This window comes from Podarcis liolepis, assembly GCF_965112155.1.
Source record: "Podarcis liolepis genome assembly, chromosome: 3".
NCBI lineage: Eukaryota > Metazoa > Chordata > Lepidosauria > Squamata > Lacertidae > Podarcis > Podarcis liolepis.
This window is the reverse complement of record NC_139557.1, coordinates 38,953,616-38,977,007: the sequence shown is the minus strand read 5'-3', so window position 1 is coordinate 38,977,007 and position 23,392 is coordinate 38,953,616. Positions and strand designations below refer to the sequence as shown.

At 41.2% G+C, this 23,392-nt stretch overlaps 1 protein-coding gene across 2 annotated transcripts in view; it reads left to right on the top strand.

Moving 5' to 3' along the window:
* COL9A1 (collagen type IX alpha 1 chain) overlaps nt 1-23,392 on the top strand; it is a 90,959-nt gene that overhangs the window by 14,810 nt on the left and 52,757 nt on the right. Inside the window, exons 1-5 of one of the 2 annotated variants that reach the window (XM_083497366.1) lie at nt 13,747-13,883; nt 14,229-14,302; nt 16,164-16,241; nt 16,568-16,700; nt 22,318-22,714. In XM_083497366.1, the coding sequence (XP_083353492.1) occupies nt 13,870-13,883; nt 14,229-14,302; nt 16,164-16,241; nt 16,568-16,700; nt 22,318-22,714 (696 nt within the window). In that variant the 5' untranslated portion in view covers nt 13,747-13,869. Of the gene's footprint in view, nt 1-13,746; nt 13,884-14,228; nt 14,303-16,163; nt 16,242-16,567; nt 16,701-22,317; nt 22,715-23,392 lie in introns of those variants that run through there. The other variant, XM_083497367.1, reaches the window with a different exon arrangement.

The window sequence follows — 23,392 nt, the reverse complement described above, 5'->3', positions numbered from 1 at the left end:
AGGGCAGAACTATCTTGGCAAGCCAGTGAAAGGCAGGCGGGGAGAGATGCCTTGGACTCCATTACTGCACTGTTGTGGAGAACACAGCCCCTCTTGAGATGACCTTGCTGTAAGATCTGGGCTCTCTCCATCTAAATTCAGGCATAATTATGTGAATAAATCATATTCCTTAAAGCTACACAGCCTCTGTCATGTCTCCAAAGGAGCACAGACGCCTACAATCCCATGCATGGCTTACTCCCAATTAAATTTGTATAACAGGGATGGAGAACCTCAGGCCTAAGGGCCCCTCTAGGTCTCTCCATCTTGTTCTTAGGTCTGCCTGCTGTCAGGCTTCAGGAAAGTGGCTTCCTCCCTCCCTTTGGCCGTGGATAAGCAGAACAAAGCAAAAATAGTCTCTTACCATTTAAAGAGATCTTTATGATCACAGCAAAAGAACAAAGAGTCCATCTTGGAGTGAAGGTGCTCCCAATTAAGGTTCCCACGCCCTTCCCCTCAGTCACTCCCGTCACTTCCGCATCTTGGAACCTGCTCTCGCAACCACCATGCTTTTTGTGTAGCCACCTTATCTGCTCTATTTGACCTTAGACTGATAGGATGGACACTTTACAGTTAGAGAGAGAGTCTGTTAGCTCTCTCTCTTCCAGTTCCTCTTCACCTTGCTGTTCACCTCCCAGTTCTTCCCAACTTTTGTCTTCAGAACTATGCCCCTCTGTAAACCACTGTTCCAAATCTATACTGCTCCACTGCTCCTGGGCAGCTTCAGGATCTTAGTCAGGAGCAAGGAAAGAGGGAGGCTCCCACCATTCCTTATCAGAGCAGTAGTCCTCTGCCTGGTCTCTGACACCTGCCAGGCCACCCCCCCCTCCAGAGCACATCACTTTTATCCAGCCCACGCCCTCTTGCTGGTCTTCCTTGAGTGTTTTTGCCTGGCAGGAATTTGTCCTTGAACTCTGGTCGTTCTTTTTCCTTGCCTGTATGGAGGATGGAGAGGCGTATGCAAGTGTGTGTAGAAACCAGCTGCTGTACAAAGGTGATGTTTACATTGGTTTCTCCATCCTCTTTTGCCTCTGGTCCTGCTCACCACTGTTACACGACTCCTGGAAGGTTTGCAGACCTTGGGTTGAAAAAGGTGCCCTCCCACTGGTGTATGGGATCTCAGCATAAGTCTTCACTGAACTCTGTGGACTTACTTCTGAGTATGTAGGAACAGGATTGCACTGTAAACTATAGTTCCACAAGGCAGCTGTGCAGGAATTCTGGAACGTGTCCTCTTTGTGTCTGAACTTGTCTTTCCAGATGCTGCATAATTGATGGGTAGGTAAAAGTATGAGGCAATATCTGCAGGAGGATTCAACCTGTAATTATATACGATTTTGATTTATCACACATAGTTTTAAACTTACTTCATAATAATATATGATGTCAGTATTTAGTATCTTATTTCCAGTGGTTGACTGCAAGAAAATTCTTTTTTTTTTTTTTTTTTAGTTACCATATGTGTTATTTTTTTCATGGCAATTGCCCTTACCCCCCCCCCAAAAAAATTCTGTTCTTAGCTCTGTGTGGGAATTGAGGGGTTCATTCTAATGACTCTCAGCATCCTTAATAAACCACAGACCCCAGGATTGTTGAGGGGAAGCCACAGCAGTTTAAATTGGTATGATAGTGCTTCAAATGTAAAGTGCAGATGGGGCCATATTCATATGTGAGTCACTGATGATTACTATTAGTATTATTTATACATTTGACAGCTCTCTTGCTATGAACAGTGCATCTCACTGAATATTTATGATACAACACTAAAGTAGGTAATCTTTACTCCCATTGAACACAAATGGAATTGGGTATTATGATGACAAATGACCTCCAGCTAAGCTGCATATGAACTTTGGTTTCATATATTTGAACCACATATTATTGCAAAACAAGAAGCCAACTGTGCTTTTGGTTTAATTTTTATTATATATTAGATATTATGATATATAAGATTCTATATTTTATATATATATATATTTCACATATATATAAAGTTGATACATTTTAAATAAACCTAGTTTGCTTTGTTTTTACAATAAAACTGCTCCTACCTTTAGCTGAGGAGGCAAGTTCTGTTCAGCAGAGAAAAACAACAAGTTTTCTTCAACTTTTCATTCAGATTATCAGCAACAAGAGTACAATTTATGAGGGGAAACAAACACATCTGTCAGCCCCTTTTTAGTTTACCGCTAATTGTTATTCAACACTTACATGCAGCTAGAGTCCAGGTATGAGATCTACCATATTTTACATTTTCCCATGCACTAAATGCCTCATAAAAACAGTATGACTCCATGCCACCTATTCTTTGGGTCATTTAATGCAAGAAATGGAGTAACCTGCTAAATTATTTATTTCTTATAGAGTGACAAGGTTATGAAAACCCACAAACGAGCATTTTGGTGCTGGCATTGATATGGGGGTCTATAATTCTACCCTTTCAAGTACCAATGGCCACACTCCTTTTTTACTACAGAGAGCACTCCAGGAGATTATGCAAGAACATATTTTTTTGGGGGGGAGGGGGGACAGGGTAAACAAGCCTGCTAGATTTATTGATTATGCTACAGAGGGGATGTAGAGCTATAGGGTAATGAAGACAGAAACCACTGAAGTGTAGCCCTGAGTTGGTATTCAAGGATTTATATCATATATCATTTATGGTTCACATCTTTTGCAAAAAGATTCACAATCCAAGATCAGCAAGCAAGTTTGCCTCCTTGCAGAAGGGCAGATTTAAATTGCTCAAAAGTCTTTCAAGGCCTCTAACTGCACAGTTTCCAAGGCAGGTCAAAGCAAAAGGACTAAAGAATAAACCTCTTTGGTTTTATCAGTAGCAGGTGATGTTTTGCGTGGGGGGGGGGGGGAGAGACCAGCATATGAAGTGAGCAAATCAGTTGTCTGGCCTATGTGATTTCTGACATTATTAGGGCATCATGGAACTGTCTTATGTGGAAACAACTCTCCTCAACAGTCAGGCGTGACATGAATAGGGCCTTTACAACTGTAGCGTTACGTGGGTTAAGACATATGGGTTCGTCTGGAAATTCTGAATCACCCAAAGCAAGTACCATGAATATTCCAAAGCAGGGTAAAAGGTTCATTAAGAGACAACAGAAGAGGAGATGCAATCAGACATATAATGTAACAAATTCAAAGATAGTGTGCTAATGACTACATTGACCTACTTGAGTTATTGAAGCTTACATGACTGATTTTTAGATTGTTTTGCAGAGTTTTTATTTCGTTCCAGGCAGACATTTGTTTTTTAAGGTAGAGAATAAAAGCCGTTTAAAGTGTGTATACCTTGTGCCCATACCCCACCAGTCTTCCATGGTGGTGCTACCTCAAAAGAAAGCCTTCATTTATAGGAGAATTCTCAGGTATGAAGAGCGATCTTTTGGCAATCAGTTGGCATGTAACAGTTACATTTAAGCTTAGTCATCATGCTGATACTAGACCCGAGTCATACTGGCTAGGTAGGAAATGATGAACAGCTAACAGGAAGTATTTAAGGAAATCTTTCCATACCTGTTGGAAAGGATTATTCAGTAAGTGGCACAATGGGCATTAAATCAATGTAAGGCATTGGTGTAAAGCCAGTGAATAGGCAATACAGAATTTTACTATCAATACAATACAAATAAAGTATAGTTCTGCATATAAAAACACACTGTTCTGTGTGAAAAGTAAAAAAAAATAAAAATCAGCCCTTCTATTTGCAGCTAGGGCAGCATCAAACTGAACAGTAATTACGTGTGCCATAGAGATTGCTCCAATTATGACAGAGTTGATGCCTTTCAAAACTGCCCAGTCGACTAATGAATTTAAAAGAGGAAGGCGTATGTTCCCTTTCCAGAACTCTTGTATAACCATTCCGAATTTCTAATCATTTATTGGCTGTAATTGTTGAAAGAAACAAACTTGACCACTGTCATAGAAGCTATGCACACCCTGTGCCCTTAGATGAGAAAATAGCCATTCAGTGCTGTCCAAATTCTTCCTTAGAGGATTTTAGTTAGAACAGTCTGTTTGCTCTGCCAAACAGTGTCTCTGCTGCTGTTTGCTCTGGCATACAGTATTGTAAAAGTAGAGCACTGAATTGTGGGCTGAATTCTCTGTGTTATAAGAGCAATTAAGAAAATGCAGCCTTTATTTTAAAGAGTCAGTATGTGAGCTTGGCAAACTATGGTTTGTAAAGAAAAGAAAAATGATGCACATGTTGATTAAAAGGAATGCTAACTAAAGATGAAATATGTATGAATGAATACTAAAGCTAATCACACGTGATATGGCCCAGCTGTGCACTAAGTCAGGTTTCTCTTTCATGTAAGATAAAGGAAGGCAGGTTTATGTAAACATGTAACAGCAATCTTGGCAGCTCCATGTGGAACCAATTGGATATCTAGGGGCAAAAATGAGGCAAGATGGTGGCAGATCCCATCAGCGATCTTTTCTAGATTGGTCCTCAGTGTTGTAAAAAACAGTAAGTGTATTGACTTATGAAGATAGTAAGCAGAAAGTCAAGGGTGAGTTTGTTTTTTAAGGCAGCAAGGAGAAAAGAAAAAGAAAATTGCAGAAAGAATATTAAAGTGGCAAGGGAAATATAACTGGGGGAGGGGAAGATCAGAATTGTTTGGAAAGAAGGCTTCCAGAGTGAGAAAGGGATGGAAAGACGATTGAATGGGAACAAACAGGAGGATGAACTAATTGCAGGGGCATACCTCGGGGTTAGAGACGTGGGTGGCGCTGTGGGTTAAACCACAGAGCCTAGGACTTGCCAATCAGAAGGTCGGCGGTTCGAATCCCTGCGACAGGATGAGCTCCCATTGCTCGGTCCCTGCTCCTGTCAACCTAGCAGTTCGAAAGCACGTCAAATGCAAGTAGATATATAGGTACTGCTCTGGCGGGAAGGTAAACAGCGTTTCCATGCGCTGCTCTTGTTCACCAGAAGCGGCTTAGTCATGCTGCTTAGTCATGACCCGGAAGCTGTATGCGGCTCCCTCGGCCAATAAAGCGAGATGAGCGCCGCAACACCAGAGTCGGTCACGACTGGACCTAACGGGCAGGGGTCCCTTTACCTTTACCTACCTAGGGGTTAGCTAGGTTGGCCCCTGCCAACAATGCAGGGTAGCTCCTCACTCTTGCAAAATTTGTGCCTCCAGGCATGGGCTGTTGCAGCATTCCCATGGAGCCTCCTTCCCAGTCAGTTGGCAGCACTGGTGGCTAGCACAACAGGGCTCCCTCTGCCTAGTGCAGCCGCTGCTCCCTGCCCTCTGTTTCCCCTGCTTGCCACAAGGGAGTGCAGCCTTCCAGCTGATGATTGAGAAGCATCAGGCAAGGCTCTTAATTCAGCATAGCTGAGTTGCTTTGCCCTGGTTTCCTTCCCGCCTTGGCCAATTTACAGTGTGAGCGCACCCCAAAGAGCAACAGCCATTGACTTAAGCAGGGCTTACTTCCGAGTAAAGTGTGCAGAGGGGCACAACCTCCAAGTTAGTGCTTTTCTGCTGGCTCCTTGTCAGAAGTAACAAAAAGGCCAGTGAGGTATTTTCAGAAGTTCCTGACTCTGGATTTAGGCTTGCAGTCCTGTGTACCCACTTTCCTGTTAGTAAGCTCAATTGAACTTAGTGGGAATTACTTTTGAGTAAAGCAGAGACATCACCTTGCCAACAAAGGTCCATATAGTTAAAGCTATGGTTTTCCTGGTAGTGATCTATGGAAGTGAGAGCTGGACCATAAAGAAGGCTGATCACCGAAGAATTGATGCTTTTGAATTATGGTGCTGGAGGAGACTCTTGAGAGTCCGATGGACTGCAAGAAGATCAAACCTATCCATTCTTAAGGAAATCACCCTGAGTGCTCATTGGAAGGACAGATTGTGAAGCTGAGGCTCCAATACTTTGGCCACCTCATGAGAAGAGAAGACTCCCTGGAAAAGACCCTGATGTTCGGAAAGATTGAGGCACAAGGAGAAGGGGATGACAGAGGATGAGATGGTTGGACAGTGTTCTCGAAGCTACCAGCATGAGTTTGACCAAACTGTGGGAGGCAGTGGAAGACAGGAGTGCCTGGCGTGCTCTGGTCCATGGGGTCACGAAGAGTTGGACACAACTAAACGACTAAACAACAATAAAGACATTTTTATGATTGTGCTGTTAAATGCCTATCTTGAGTCATGCCTGTTCTTGATCTAATGATCATAAATTGTCATCTCTGATCAAGACCCCTGGCAATAAACTATCAAGAAAGATGAAGTTTATCTACTTTGAGATCAGCAACCAGGCTGGGTGGTGGTGGAGGAATTGATCATAACTGTATCAGCAGTTCTGGTTTGGTCTCAAAAGCTGCAGCTCCCTTCCCTGGCCTTCCAAGGAGAGGAAGGCAGCTCCCTGATTGCCGTTCCCAAGTCTTTGATTCAAAACTGGCAGTACAGAATGTTTACAGAGTGAGGTGACCGCCCTTTCTTTATATGTGTGACTTGGAAGGTCATCTTGATGACAGCAACATTTGTATCATGGGCTGAATTTTTTAAAGAAACACTCTGATTAAGACTTACTTATTCACATGCAGGAGATACTCCATTTAAGTGCTGAAATATAAGTGGGCCAGACTCCTGGTCTGTATTTTGTTTTGTTTGATGTGTTGGCGTAGTGCTTATTTCTTTATTTCAGATTTTAGGGAGAAGGAATAAACCATACTGTACCGGTAATTAGCAGCTGCATCTTAATTGGACTTCCTATTTTATTTTAATTAAGAGCAACTAGACCTGGGGCAAACTTCCAATACACGCTCTTGCTCATTCACCACCTACTAGATGCCCTCATTTCTCCAATGTAGGACAGCACCATGCCCATCCTTACAGGAATGATATTCTGACAAATCTATCTTTCAGACCGCTCAACACCATTGCATTATTCCAGTTTAGTCAAGAGTGATGTATCCAGCTCTAAAATAGCCACTAATTTTCTGGGATTGTTTTCTTGTTAGCAGTGGCCTACATAAATAAAAGTAGAGTCATCTACTTTTAATGGAGGTTTCCTGATTCAAACCCTTTTATTATTCCTAAAAACATGACAAATGCATGATTTTTGAATGACAACTTTCTCTGCCATTTTATTTTCCACAGTATCCACAGTATTTATGTAATCTTTGGGCTGTGAGATGCACTTCTGCCATCTTTCACTGCATTGCTAAAACGATTCCTGGCATACATTTCTATTTCTGACAATTGGCATTGAGATTATACAAAGTTTAAGGGAACATCCAGTGAGAACTATCAGATGCTGAAATTATAGAATAGTCATCTCTATTCTGGAGTGCCACACAGGTCTATTCTGTCCGTCAAGCTTTTCAACATACATGCCATTTATTTATTTTTAAGTATCTGTATAAAACAGCCGGGAGATATTGTCCAGAGTTTTGGAGTAGGTTGTCATCAGACCTCTCATCTCTGTTTTCTTCTTGCCATCTCTCCTTCATCTCTCCTGAAACAGACTTGGCAGTTTTGTATTTGAATGATTACCTAAGTATGGTAATGGGAGTGAATAACCTGACATAATTAAGGCAAGACAGAGTTCTTCACGGTGGGTGGTCCTAGAACAACACACAAAAGCAGAAATGCCAGTTCTGGATGGTTCACATTCCTCCTCCTGAAATAGCAGGACTGCAGTTTGTGGGCGCTCCTGGTTCTGGGTCTCCTGGATTTTCCGGCCGATTCTGTATCCCAAAGCATGTTTGGCAAGCTTTGGCTCAACACCAGCTGTGCTCCTTCTTACAACAACAATAACTTGGCCATGACTGTTGGCCTCTTTACTTTTATAACTAGATGTCTGTAATGTGAAATATGTAGGACTGAGGACAACTTGGACACTTCTGCTGGAGCTGAATGTAGCAGGAGCATATAAGACAACTACTGCTAGAGCTAGATGCTGCTCACCTCTTAACTTTACATCACTATGCAACCTGAGAGAGCAACTTCCTCCATGCTCCTTGCCATTCATTGATTTTGGTAATGAGATTTTGCTTTGGGTGCCGCCTCTGCTGCATATCAATATGTCTTCAGCAGCCAACAGAGCTGCTTCTTTTATTAGCAATGGTCCAGAGACATGCTACATCAAAGTGAATGGGTCAATTCGGCATGCTTATTTCAGACAGGCTTTCATGGAATCATGGAGTTGGAAGGGACCATGAGGGTCTTCTAGTCCAACCCCCTGAAGTGCAGGAATCTTTTGCCCAACTTGAGGCTTGAACCCACAACCCTGAGATGAAGAATCTCATGCCGTACTGACTGAAGGTGCCAGAATTGCAGTTCGTGCCATTCATTTTTTGTTTATCTCTCATTAGGATTTATTTATTGTTTGCATTTTGTTTTACTAAACTCCACTTTTATGAGAATTTTAAAACTGAAAAAAAGTTTAATTTTTTTGATATAAATAAATAATGCGAACATACACAGTGCACCCCACTATGAACACAAAAATAGTTTGAAATCACAGTGAGGTTGATCACTAGTTACATTTTTTAAAAGGTAAAATGGGGCATTTTTATATTTTCTTTTTCAAAAACAGATTGAGTACATGACTAGAAGGATGTGATCATTAAGAACTATTGGCTACAACATTTAACTTGGCTTGATTTAATGAGATTGCTTAATTTAGTGGGCACAATGGCACTCACTTCAGTGTAAGCATTGTACACAGAATAATGTGAGAATAGATCTCAACTATGGGTGTATTTTGTTTCAAACACATATGCCTGATCATTTTCTTCAATGTTGGGCAGAAGGAACTTCCCAGTTCAATATAGGCTATGGAGTAGCCCATCCCTGTCCAGGGTCCTAGCATGCAGAATACTTCCACAAAGAGCAATAATAGCTTGTGCACTCAGTAGAGATGATGTAGATGAAAGAACGAATCTGTCACCGTGTGGGGATACAGTCTTGCATTTCCATATTTGTGTGCAAGGGAAGAGATGGACAACACTATATGATTGAGCTATATTCCAATAAACTGTATCAGGGATATTATATACAGTACATTAAACTATTCATGTTGAATACAATAGCAGATTTGGATATGTTATTTATTTTGCATCACAGGGTGTGGGGGGCACTTCTTTTTCCTCTTGTTTCTTATTTCATTGTAATTTCTTATTTCATTGTAATTTAAACACTGAGCTGTTGTACTGAACTTTGCACATGTACTTCAGTATTTAGCTGCTGCTTTCTTACCAGATGATTTAGGACCTTAATTCAGACGGTCCTTTATGCCTTCTTAACCCTAAGATCAGAATGCAGTAAAGTGATAATACCTGAGACGGCCCTTGACAACTGCTTAGAGACTTCAGTTGGTACCCAATGTGTTGGTGCACATAGGGTGTGGTATAGAGGTTAGAATGTTGGACTAGTAGCAGAGAAGCCCAAGCTCCAATCCACATTCAGCTGTGAAGGTCACAAGTCTAACCTACATCACAGGCTTGTTGTAAGGACACAGTGGGGTGGAACAACATTCCCTGCCCTCAGCTCCTTGGAATGACGGGATTAAAATGTCATAGATAAATATATTTGTTATGCTTCCTGGCTTGCCTAGGTTATGTTCTAGCAACATCCACGTGCTCTAGCAACATCCAGATATTAAAGGTCTGTGTCAATCCTGTGTCTGGTGTGCTCTGGTCCATGGGGTCACGAAGAGTCGGACACGACTAAACGACTACACAACAACAAAAAGGGACGCGGGTGGCACTGTAGGTTAAACTGCAGAGCCTAGGACTTGCCGATCAGAAGGTCGGTTCGAATCCCCACGACGGGGTGAGCTCCCATTGCTCGGTCCCTGCTCCTGCCAACCTAGCAGTTCAAAAGCACGTCAAAGTGCAAGTACATAAATAGGTACCGCTCCAGCGGGAAGGTAAACGGTATTTCCGTGCGCTGCTCCAGTTCGCCAGAAGCGGCTTAGTCATGCTGGCCACATGACCCGGAAGCTGTATGCCGGCTCCCTCGGCCAATAAAGCGAGATGAGCGCCGCAACCCCAGAGTTGGCCATGACTGGACCTAATGGTCAGGGGTCCCTTTAATCTAGTGAGTGTGGCTTAGGGTGATTTTGGTGATACATTTGAAATAATGTTTTTTAAAAAATATTTTACTGTGTGTGTGTGTGTGTGTGTGTGTGTGTGTGTGTGTATACACACGTACACACACACCAACCCTGAAGGTGTAAGGCAGGGTCAGTTGTAACACTTAGACCCAGATTTTTTTGTATGGAGACCTACAAATTTTTTTAGAATGCATTATAAGGTTATATAGCTGAGTAAACTCTCTCGGGTTTAAATATATGTTGCAGGTGGGGCTGGGAAGGGCATAGCAAGCCAAAACAAAACAAAACAAAACAAAACAAAACAACAAAGCATTTATTCAAGCAATGTATGCATCAATCAGAGAAGGAAATGTATCCAGCTCCCAGTTAATATCTGTGTTACTCAAAACTTAATTACTTCACAGCATGTAGTGACATCAAAAGGAATGCCGTATGTTGGGAAATAGAGGGAGATCTCAACATCTTGCTTATGTTTTCTTTCACACAGCCACATGTGAAATACAGGAATGTAGGCAATGGCAGAGGGGAAGGCAGAGAAATGAAGGAGGAGACAGCTTGCATGGGAATATAAGGAAGCAGAAGCAAGAGCGAAATCACATCAAAGCCAGCATTGCTTTCAATGGGATTAGATAGCCACAGAAAACAATTTCAGCTCTTAACTGAACATTGTATTCTTACATTACTATAGCTTTATGTTCTGATTCCCCCCCCCCCTCTTTGCATCTTCAACATCTGCTTAGAAATAATAACAGGAACTGGTGATTGCATTTTCTCTTCCACCTGCCATTCCACATACCATGTTTCTTCCCACCTGTCCCTTCTCTTTCTTTCAAAGGGATACCAAACAAGACTGGGGATGTTTGACAGGTCCATTGTTGCCCAGCGTATGGGCCATTATTTTCTTCTACCCTTTTATCGTCTCTAGTCATTCCAGCCAAACAGATTCTGCAGATTGTTTTGTAAACTTGCAAAACCTGCAGAGACCATAATGAAACAGAACAACAGCAAAACAAATGTGTGTGATTTGGACAGCAATGGTTCAGCCGTAACACCTCCAGAATGAAGCAGGGAGAGAATTTTCCTTCTTCCTTTTGTACCATTTCTTCCTTCCTCTGAGCTGTTCCAGGAAATCTACAGGAGAGAACGGGGGTGGGGGTGGGGGGGGGAGCAACTGGAAAGCCAGATGGCAGCCTTGAGGAAGCTATATTCAGTCTGCAAGCTGCCAGTTACTGGCACCTATAATAGCACAGATAATATACTTTCTGATCTGCTGTGAGGTGAAAATGGCATTGGCGCCCATCAGTGAGCTGTCTGCTGCACTAAAATCGACAGGAAAGTCCTTGTGGATGGGGGAGCACTGTATGTGCACTGAATCTTTCATTCCTGCAAGGGATTTATTGGATTGGACTGATAGGGACTTAGGGAACAGAGAAGGCATCTTTGAGACCCTGCTACCACTCACCCAGCTTTCTGCACCATAAAAAGATATTCATGTATTCAGAGCCATCACAATCTCCTTCTCCACTAGAAACACCTGCACATCAGCCATAGCCAGCTGTGGCTTCCCTGCTCATCATCTGTGGTTAAAACTCTAGGGCACCTTAACTTTCATCCAACTGACTTAAAAAAAAAATCACACTCATGGTTTTTGGGGTGTATTCTATACTCTTAGGCAACTTTCCATTGTATGGCGGGGTAGAATACACACTTCAGAAAATCTGTTTTTCTGCAGTGTTAGAATACGCAAGCTCCCAGAGCCAGAAAACACTTGTTCAGAGGAGGTAAAATTTGTCTGTGCGGTAAATATTTGCAGTTTTCACATTGAAACCAAAGAGTCCTGAGGAGCACATGGTTACTTGGGAATGACAGAGCCAATACAAGAGGTTGCAAGGCACCTGTTGGGCAATTCAGTAGACTAGAAAGAGGAGACATGAAGTATATGACACATCGTAGACCTGATAGTGACTATGAATAGCTCACTGGTTTCCCAGGAAGTAGGATTGGGCTGTCTGACACACATTTACTCATACATCTTTTGCAGATGCAATTTATATTGAGTCAACCATAATGATTTGATTATCCAATTAGGATGTCACTTTATTGTCCATCACATGCCTGTTCAATTTGACTTGAGAATTGAGTTCATATTGACTGACACCTGCAAACCTGTTCCTGTTAAGTTTCCACTTCAGTAGCTTTGTACTTAGATGCTTCAAGAGCAACAGTAAGTTCTATTTTGGGTGGGAACGCTGTGCTATGTGTGATACAGCTGAAAATCACAAGCCTGGAAGATCAGAGAATGCACCTTGTGTTGACTTACCTTGCTGGCTTCCTCTGTAATAATTTTTACATTGACTTCTGTTGGGAGACTTCAGTACAGTTGCTGTCTTTCATAATGGCTGTCCTTATGGACACATACATGCAAAGTAACAGAAAGCGGTACAGTTAACTGAAACTCAGTTCAAACAATTCCAGTTATGTGCCCCAAGATATACCACAGAGAGGCAAAGCCAGACTTATTAAAAATGTGATTCTGGCCTTAGACAAGAGCTCTGTTTTCCTTTTCTCAGACACTCACACTACTCTAAATAATAATAGTCAATTTACGCCAGTGGTGGCCCATGCAGTTCTCTCCTTGTTGGAAATGGAAAATAGATCTTATTATCTTTGACCACTGGCTTTTGCTGATCTGCACCATGTTTTTCACAATGTTGTCTTTCTAAGTTACAGTACCTGATATTTTCCTTTTGAAACAGAGCGTGCAAGTCAGGAAATAGTTTGCTCCAACCACGTTTTATTGTATTCTGTCTGGACATTAACAGAGAAGCCCTTCTCCTTTGTGTACTTCGGGAGCTTTTTACAGTGAGGCCTTTCTAAAGCTCTTTGGTTTGTGCTGATTTATAATCTCTTGTAGCTTTTACTGAAAATCTTCTAGGAATTAAAGCAATCTCCCTCTCCTGCGGCCCCTGCACTAGGCTATCATGAGCTGATGATCCACTGGGTTTCTCGCCCTCTGTCCATCCACATAGACAGATCTACCTGTGTGGTTTTCTGTGCTTGAAAATATATCCAAACTAAAGTGACTGGTTAGAGACTGATTAACCTGCCGGGTCGCAATATATAACTAGGTAATCTGTATTCTTTGGCAAGATCCGTACTTAAGCAGTGAACCCTACATAAATGGCCTGCTTCTGTTTCAGCAAAATTCCTCTACTGCAGGACTGGGAGCTGAGAGACTGCCTCATTAGGAAGTCAGTGAGAAATGAGAAGTTCCTCCCCCCACCCATGGCAGCATTTGAACTTACCCTGATTAGTGGAATTGCCAAAGTATACATAATCTTTGCTGGGTCACCTCCAGGGTCTAACCTCATGTTTCTTTCCCATCAGCTACTCCCCTCCCTTCCTTTCCTGCCATGCTCACTCACTGGGCAGCATTGTTTAACTTAGGAATTCCTACTTATATCCACACCCCTCGCTCCTGCTCCCCTCCCCTTTTTTATATCCCAGCTAAATTCCTCCCGCATGTCCCCTCGGGAACACGTAGGCCTGCTTAGTGCCCACCTCCACTTCTCATCCAGATTATTAAAACGGCTCCAACCGTTGGTGTTTCTTCGCACACACAGACGCCTTTGCAGGAGGACAGAGAGCACTGACTCTGGGACCCTCTCACCCTTAAGTTGATGGGACCATAGGCAGAAAATTCAGCTGCTTAGGTGCCTAAGCACAAAAACCGGGTGGGGAAATGCAGCACAGCCGGTAAGTGATGTACTGCATATCTAACTGAGGGGCGCCACTGATAGAGGAGGAAAGAACAATTAATTGCATTTAAAATAGGTTTTGCTGCCCTCTGTGTCTTCCTTTTTCCTTCTGACAGTTATATATGTAAGAACAGGTATCTGAGACAAATGCTAAGGCAACGTTTTGTTGTACTGTTGGGGGAAAAGACACAAACGCGAAATTTTGGAGCTTTGCTTGCCATCTGTGCTAGCAAAGATTTAAGTCGTGCTTTTATGCATTTTATATGCACGACTGTGAGATGAAAGTGGGTGACATTATTAGGCCGTGGATGTTCATGTTTAAGCTGTCTTTCTTTCCTTGCAGGCAATACCAACTTTTCTGTTATTTGTGCTGTTTTCTTGGGTTTCTGGCATCCGCTACTGCTCAACAGCAGACAAGTAAGGGTCTATTTTATTACATGTAGTAAAGATGTTGGCAGTGAAAACAGTTCTGCCGTACTCAGAGCCTTCTTTTGCAATCCTATACCCATTTATACAAGAGCAAGTACCACTGAACTCGGTGGGGATTACTTTTGAGTAGACATGTATAGGATTGCACTGTAACAAATTGAGCAATGGGATTAGATTCTTATGTGTGCATGATAAATGTGGGTATGTAAATGAGAAAGAAAGGCAGCTTGAATTTTTGGAAAACAGTGCCTTTTGATATCTGGCATTTAAACCTATCTCTTACATTTAACATTTTAAAAAATGCAACGTAGAGGAAATAGAGCGAACATTATTATATTCTTACACATTTATAAATTAGCATGGTGGTGAATTTTATTGGATCCACATTTTCTGAATGTGAATTGGATTGTGTTGTACAGAACAACTTGAGGAAGAGTTCTGTATAGCCCAAAAGCAGGAGCACTCATACAATGCAGAGTCAATAAAAAATGCAACCTCAGTAAAACAGGCACACTTAAGCCTCTTAATAATGACAAAGAATCTTGTGACTCCTCAAAGATTAACAAATTTTATTATGATGTAAGTGGCTAACAAACATTTCCCTTTGTAAAGTTCATTCCTTGGGACCAACATATCTCCAGCTGTCTATTAAGAAGACCTGTTGGACATGGACAATAAATACTAATTAGCAAAATGAAATCCCTAAAAGAATAGCAAGCTCAGCTCTTGGGGAAGAAGAGCCAACAGATTTTGCATGTTCCATTTTCTAGGCTTGGAAAATGGAAATCTACATCTAAGTGTCAGTTCTTGAAATAGACCAGACGCTCTCTGTATTCTGGAAAGGTGTCTCTTTTCAAACTGTGTAAGCCTTTCTTCCAGCCTCCAGTGACATTTTCCATCTTGGCTTGAAATATTGCATAGGTAGAATCCCTAAAGCTACCTTAAACCAATGTTTAAGTTTCCTTTCTGGTTCTTTAGGGAGGGGTTTAGGGTGTCGGATGAATGTGCTGTGATGTGTGTTCACAGAGAGGGGGTGTTTCAAACAGTGAAATGGCTACTTGTTCATGCAAGAGGCTTTTAAAAAAAGTTCTTCTTCAGAACTCCCTCCCAGCTCTTACTCTCACCTTACAGGGCTTGTTGTGTGATCAAACATGGGAGAGGAAAGAGTGGGAACATCTGAAATATCAAAGAGGAAGGGAAGGAAGCCAAGAGCTTGGATTCCAACTGCTGGTTTTGCTGGAGCAGAGTTGGCACTGGCTTTCTTTGAATTATATATAGGTGTTGACTTAGCTAACTAGCTAGCTACAACTTTTTCATGGTTGTCCAAACCACAAATAGCTCTGCACTGTAGAACTCTTTATATTACAAACCCATGTCAGAGAAGGCAGAGGTTCTTCAGAAATGGCAGGGAAGGGAAGGGGTGTCCTCCACTGCTCTCTGTTTTACACATTTCCCAAGAAATCTAATACAATTAATCTGGCCATTGTGGATGTGATGACAGTCTCAGACAGTCTCACCATTAGCTTCAATTGCTCCAGTTTGGCCCTTTTTTCCTCCTGTGACTTTTCATTAATTATGTTTCCTCTGGAGCCTTTTGCACCCCAACCCTAAATAAAATAATATTGGAAGTAAATACTATTAATTTCTATGAAGTTAACATCCAAGGATATGACTCAACGTCCGAGGCTATTCAACAGCATGAAGGTTGGTTTTGGGGTTTTGTAAGCTAATGGGTTTTTATTGTTGTTTTGGAATGTAACCTGCAGTGGGACCATCACAGGAAGGTTAGGCTGATAAACTGATAAATTAAATAATGGACATAGATGCCTGTGTCTGGTGTTTCTTGCAGGATTTCCACTTACATTCAATTCCAACACAAAGACTGACCTCTGCCCACCAACTAGGTTTCGCCAAGATGATCTACCAGGCAAGTATACACTAACGATGTCTTTCAAATAAATTGTTTCAGACCTCCTTTTTGAAAACTGCATCCTTGCAGAAGAAGCTATCTGTCTATTATCTTGCTTCCTTGTGTCAATCGTTATGTCCAAGATTTCTCACCACATTATTAAAAACAAGCTACATAAAAACCAAACGTTTTAATTTAATTTAAAACAGTTTTTTTTTAAAAGAGTTAAAACAGCAGGGGAGTGCATATCAAAAGAGAGACCAAAGGGAAAACTCAGGCTAGGTTTTCAAGCTACATGATTGCTCAATGGAAGATTTTTAAAATGTGTATATTTGTTCCTTTAGGATATGACCTGATTTCACAGTTCCAACTTGATAAAGCTGCTTCCAGAGGTATCATCCAGCGTGTGGTGGGCTCCACAGCTTTACAAGTGGCTTACAAGTTAAGCACAAATGTAGACTTCAGGATCCCAACTAGGTAATCTATACTGTTGCTTTCATTATTTCTTTTTAAATCTATGTTTAAATGCACAACTCTCCATTTACTTAGCGGGGCAAACTACCTTGCAAGATTTAAATTGTGCCCTCCATCCCACGAATTAATTCCCTCTTTTGCTTCTCGGTGAAGCCACCCAAATTTATTGTGTACACCAGCTCTTTGCGTTGTGATGCATGCAAATAGCATCTGAATTCAGAGTGAAGTGCTTGTGCAACTACTCTACATGCTGCGTTCTTTTCCAGTTGAGCCTTTCTGTTGTTTCCAGAGATTACCGAGGGTGAGTTCATATATGAATATTGATTAATTGAAGCCCACAGTATCAAGTCCCAACTTCCACATGTGAAATAGCCCTCATGGCCAGACAGACAGGGTCATATCGCTCCATGCTGCCTCTAGCACAATAATTCCCAGTCAAGGAGCGTCACACATTCATCTGCAAGTAACTGAGTGGTAATTCTCTGAGTGATGAGACGTTGAGTACGATACCTTACTATCTCATAAGACAGGTACTAACTTTTATGTGGAATATCTTACACTTTTTTTTTGTACAGACATCTGACAGGGTCACCCAAGCAAGCATTGCCCTGCAGCTTCTCCACCACTATTAAAACAGCAAAAGAAAAGAGACTACTGAATATGCATTTTCACTTACGCACTTAAACTAAATTCACTCCAGCCCCACCATTGATATTGCACAGATTTGCAACTGCTTCTCAAGTACCCAACACACGTGATTGTGTGAACCGGTCAGTTGAAATTGGCGATATTCACAAATAATAAGACCCCCAACACTGTTTTGCACAGACTTCAGGAAGCCTGACGCTGGCAAACTCTCAACCGGCTACATTTTGTCCTTGTTTTTCCAGCATTAAAAAAAAAAATTAAAGAGAAATGATACGTTAGCATATAAAACAATTTATTAGGGCAAGATCTATTCCCACCTTACAATGTGGAACATGTTAGAATCTTAAAACATTTCTGCCACAATTAGAATCTTTTGTGAGCTAGGGGAAAGAATGTGGCATGGTGGCTTACCAAGGTGCAGCACAGCAGATTATATTTACAGGCATCAATTCCAGGTTCACAAATTAATAGTGGGTGTTTAATCTGTGAGCGAATTGCAGAGGCCACCTTAGATGAGGCTGTAGCATATTTTACGCAACTTGCCTAGCCTGACTGTGAGTAATACAGCCGTTCCAGAATCCTGCTAATAAAGCCGTTACACCTCAACGCCCTACACTATCGTTTATTCATATATGAAGCATGTAATTATTTTTAATATTAGTCTGGAGCACAACAGCAGCCAGCTATTATGCAGGAAATGGGCTAGCTTTCCTGTAATTTGTCTGGGTATGGTTGAAAGGACTCCCTGTCTTTCCTCAAAGAATGCAGCAGTTTAAAGCAGTGATTGAATCGTGTGCCACCTGGTGGCTTCAAACAGTTGCAGCGGTGCTGTTCACCAAAACCGGTGCTGAAAGAGCCACTCAGGGTTATTCTTCTGTTACAGATTTGCATATAGGATGAAGCAGATTGGTTTTGCAGTCCATTCCTCTATATATGCTATCCATTCTTAGCTTTGTTGTTATGGGCAGGGGTCACAGTCCTTCAGTGTTGTTAGTCCTACCCACCCACTCCCCCCAAAAAGTTCAAACTCATTGTTGGTATTACATTGGGAATTGGATATCATGAACTAAAAGTCTAAGCTCAAGGGTGCCACAGAGCAAAGCAGGTGTGACAGCTTTGTCTCAAACATATCAGATAGAGTACTAGACTATTTACAAGTGTTTTGTCATAAAAGGATCACTTTAAGAAGCTATACGTACCTAAGAAGCTATGACATATTTTGTTTCTATAAGTACCTTCCATTTTACTGGTTGGCAACCCTGCATTAATACGTAAGTCCTTTCGTTTTATATCTGTGATGTATGGGATTTCCCTCTGGGTGTATGGGATTTCCCTCTGCACCCCACCCCATTTTTTAGATTTGCCATAGTCTCTCAACAGGTAAAGCAGGATTGGAGGTGATCTGCTGAGTTAAAAGAGGACCACGGTTGCTCTCAGCGCGGTGGAGGTCAGAGTGGTTGAACTATATATCCATTCAAGCCCAGTGACATCATTTCCCCTTGACATCACTTCCTCTTCTTTGCTAGGAGGAAGACCGAAGTGTGTGTGTGTGTGTGTGTGTGTGTGTGTGTGTGTGTGTGTGTGTGTTTAATGAGTTCAGAGAAGCACATGTAGCTCAGCAGTAGCTGGGAGGACACCATGTTGTCAACCCTGGTGTTACTTTTCATTTATTGCTAAAATCAACACCAAATACTAATAACAAATTTGGATGCTTTTCATCTTTTTTGAGTCAGTGGCTGAGATCCTTTCTTTATAATCATGTTCACAATAAGGAACATTGCATTAGATAAAAAGATAAAAAGCATTAAGGCTGAAATCCTATGCATACTTAACGTGGTAGTAAAGACTGAAACCACTGGGTGATGATTTGTAGGACTGGGCTGTGTAAGCATATAGTAATATATTCCCTGCTGTGCAATGAAGAGGCTGCATCTCTCAAACCCAGAGAGCCATATATAACAATACTATCTTGGTTTGGGTTTTATTCTATGAGTTTTTAAGTATAAAAGGAAAAGATAAAGGAGCTCTGAATGTACAGACAGCAAGAGCAGAGTGGTGTTGCTCAAATTATTTAGTTCTTGAGGTCTTGGCTGTCGGTAGATATTTCCTCCCAGGGTGGAAAGGCAGTGCCAGATGTTGAATAGCTGATCGTGCAACAGCAATAGGGATGCACCCGCTGGTTCCTATGCCAGCATGTCTTTTTGCTGCCTCATGGCATTATTGCAAGCAATTAACAATTTAAGAACACATAAGTTCAAGAAACACCTGTTTCCAGACTTCGGAAAACTGCTGAGGCATCACTGGCTCTGGATTTTCAAGATGCATATTTAAAACTGTTGAAAGGCCACCTCAGTTTTCTACCACCTCTATAACAGATCCAGCAGCCTCTACCATATTAGGATTACTGAGCATGTTAGGTTCCTCCACCCCAAGTGTGACTTTAGTGGAGATGGATAAAAAAACAAAAGTAGAACAAAAGGATTCAATGTGTCAAAGTGGATCTTATATTTTTGGGTTGGGTTTTTTTTTGGTCTTTGTGTTGTTCATAAAAGTAGACCATACCCCTCATGTGCCTCCATGGTTAATGAAGTAAAGATCCCCTCTTATGTATATCCTTTACATGGCATATTAGAAATATTCTAGCAAATATTTTAAAAATGTGTCTGCGACTGCAGCACCAGCTAAGCTATTTCTCTCCCCCCCCCCCAGCATGCAAATTCTGTATTGTTTGGCAAGGCTCCTTTAAGGGATGAAGGAAGTTTCAGTGGTTCCTATTTGCATATCTCCAAGGAAACCTTGGAAACTAATGTAAGAATAAAAACGAAAGGATTATCAGTTTTGTTTCTGCAATTTTTCCTCTTCTCAGTGAATAGCGCAAAGTGAATTCTTTATCACTGTTTCTCTTTCCCCCAGCAATTCAATGTTCACTTTGAATTGCAATTATTTACCATCAATATTTTATTTTTATTTATCCTATGTTTATTATTTATTTAACCCTCTCCTCCCCAAGGAGCGTAAGCTGTTTGCCCTGTTTCATTGTTGGATTGCTTCATTTTGGGCACTGTGTTATAATAGCTACTGCTCAAGAGACCTCAGTTCATATCCTTCCTCTGTTGTTAAGTTGCCTACGTAGCTTTAGGCCAGACACGAAGCTACCTATATCACAGGATAATTGTGAGGAATAGAGTAGTGGGATAACATGCACTACTCTTGCAAGGAAGATGGGTTGTAAATTTAACAGTGTTTTACCAGAGTTTATCAGCTCACATTTGCCACACTACCACAATGCTAATTAAGGTGATCTGAGAGCCAGCATTGTACAGGTGGATTGAGGAGGCTTTAAAGCCATTGATAATGGTTCTGGAGACTTTATAGGCAGCAAATGTATACAATTCATGACAAGTCAATCACATGATCCTTTCAGTATTGATGGCACTTGACCCAAGCACACGCAGATAGCATTTCCACCGTGTAATAAACTGGCCTTAATTGTTGCTTTGAAGCTGGGGAATATTTATGGTGGATTTAATAGGTCTATCATCATGGTTGTAAATAAAAATAATTGCTGTTGTTTAGCATCACCATCATTTAGCTTAGGTCCGTCCTTTGAGTAATAGCATAAACACATATAATTAAATTAAATTAAATTAAATTAAATTAATTAAAACTGGTAAGAAGGGAACAGGAAGCGGAAATGAACAGAAAAGGAACTAGTAGGGAAAGCTGTAAAAGCACCTGGAGGTTTTTTTTTTACTATAAATAATAATAGTAGTAGTAGTAGTAGTAGTAATAATAGGCTTCAAGCAGTTTTTAAAGGTGAGGAAGGAAGAACAATATGAGAAAACACTCAGTTCTTCACTTGACAGCTCTGCCATAGGCTATGTATATTTAAAACACATTCAGAATACACCCCCCCCCCAAGAATCCTGGTAACTGTAATTTACTCCTCACAGCCCCACAGTTCCAAGCACTCTTAACAACATGCAATTCCCAGGATAGTTTGAGGTGGTGAAAACAACGCTTTAAATATATGCTGTGTGTGCAACTATAGTATGCACCAGTTGTTGCCTGCTGACATAACACATTATGGTTAAATATTCAAACAGTGAGTGGAGCCTGAGTGCAGATCCACCCAGCAAAGCTAAGGCTGCAGGAGCAGGTCTCGAATATAGTCAGGAAGGAACACTTCTCGGTAGTGGCACCCGCCCGGCGGAACGCCCTCCCACCAGATTTCAAAGAAAAAAATAACTACCAAACTTTTAGAAGACATCTGAAGGCAGCCCTGTTTAGGGAAGCTTTTAATGTTTAATAGGTTATTGTATTTTAGTGTTTTGTTGGAAGCCGCCCAGAGTGGCTGGGGAAACCCAGCCAGTTGGGCAGGGTATAAATAAATAAATTATTATTATTATTATTATTATTATTATTATTATTATTATGGCTTTAATCACGTGTCCATGAATTCAGTAATGCAACTTTACTGGCAGCAAATGCATAGAAAATTTTAAATGTGGTCACCGTTGGCTAAGTGGGGTTGCTGTTGATCTTGATTGATTTGGTTTAGTTCACCTCACTGTTACTGGCTAAAAGGTCATAAGCATGATGCCTTGTCTTGAGTTGTTTGTAACATAGGAAGAGCTAATATTTTTGAGTCACAATTCCTTTGGCCAGCAGTAAAGCAGTAAAGAGCTGATGACTCAGACTGGGACAAAATACTAGTGGGAGGATGCTGCCCTGAGGTGGTCAACTCTTATAAAATCATAGAATTGTAGAATTGGAAGGTACCATGAGGGTCATCTCACCCAACCCTTTGCAATGCTGGAATTTCTTGTCCAGTGTGGGGCTCGAACCCTGAGATAAAGGGTCTCATGCTCTACTGAATGAGTCATCTTTCCATTTTGACAGTTCATCCCAAATGCTAAATCAGATGAGCAAATAAACAACAACTAGCCTGCTTTACTTTGATCCTATACAGGTCTTTGTATCCTAATGGATTACCTAATGAATATTCCATTCTAACGACTTTTCGAATGGCTGGAACTACTCTTCAGAAGTATTGGAGCGTTTGGCAGGTTCTAGACTCTTCTGGAAAAGAGCAAGTTGGATTGAAGTTTAATGGGCAAGCCAAGTCTCTTGAGTACTCATATAAAGGGATTGATGGAAGTCTCCAAACAGCAACGTTTCTGGATTTGCCATATCTCTTTGATTCCCAGTGGCATAAGGTTATGGTTGGCATAGAAAGGAGTGCTGTCACGCTTTATGTTGACTGTACTCAGATCCAGACTTTAGCCATAAAACCAAGAGGAAAGATCAACGTTGATGGCTTTACCACACTGGGAAAACTGAAAGATAACCCTCAAATTTCAGTTCCGGTAAGTTTTAAACATTTACATTTACAAAGAAAGTACTTCCTTTAGCTTTCCTTTGACTTTTTCGTGTGGCAGGGTGGGGGGGGGGGATAGATGTAGGTTGGCATCACAATATATATATTTCAGATGGAGCAGGAAGATATGGCTCTGTGATTTTGATGATATAGGGAAGCATTGATTATCTTTTAACAAGCTTTAAATTAGAAAACCTTATTATAGTCATATATCTGGAAAGTTGCTTGTACTGATCCTTTAAGAACCCTGTAGACACTGGGGAAGGAGGGGGGCAATTCTGAAAACAATAGATAATTTAATAAACCAGATTATAATGGATTGTGGATTTAATGTTCTGCCAAAGAATTAAGTACAAGACTTACCTCAACTCATTACAAAACATAATTAAAAGCCACCAAACCTTTACACATTTGCAGTGAACGTGACCATCTTTAAACTTTATTATGATTAAGCAGCTTATAAGAATTAATTGTGTTCTCGGTGACATTAAAAGTTCAATTGATTTATGTGGGGGTATCCATTGAAAGTAATATTTATTATATTTGAGCTATAATCCTGTTAATTTCAAAACCTCAGGATAGAAATGACATTATCTTGGCCTTCTTTCTGCAATGGTCACCACAGAACATGACCACACACACACACACACACAATCTCACAAGATAA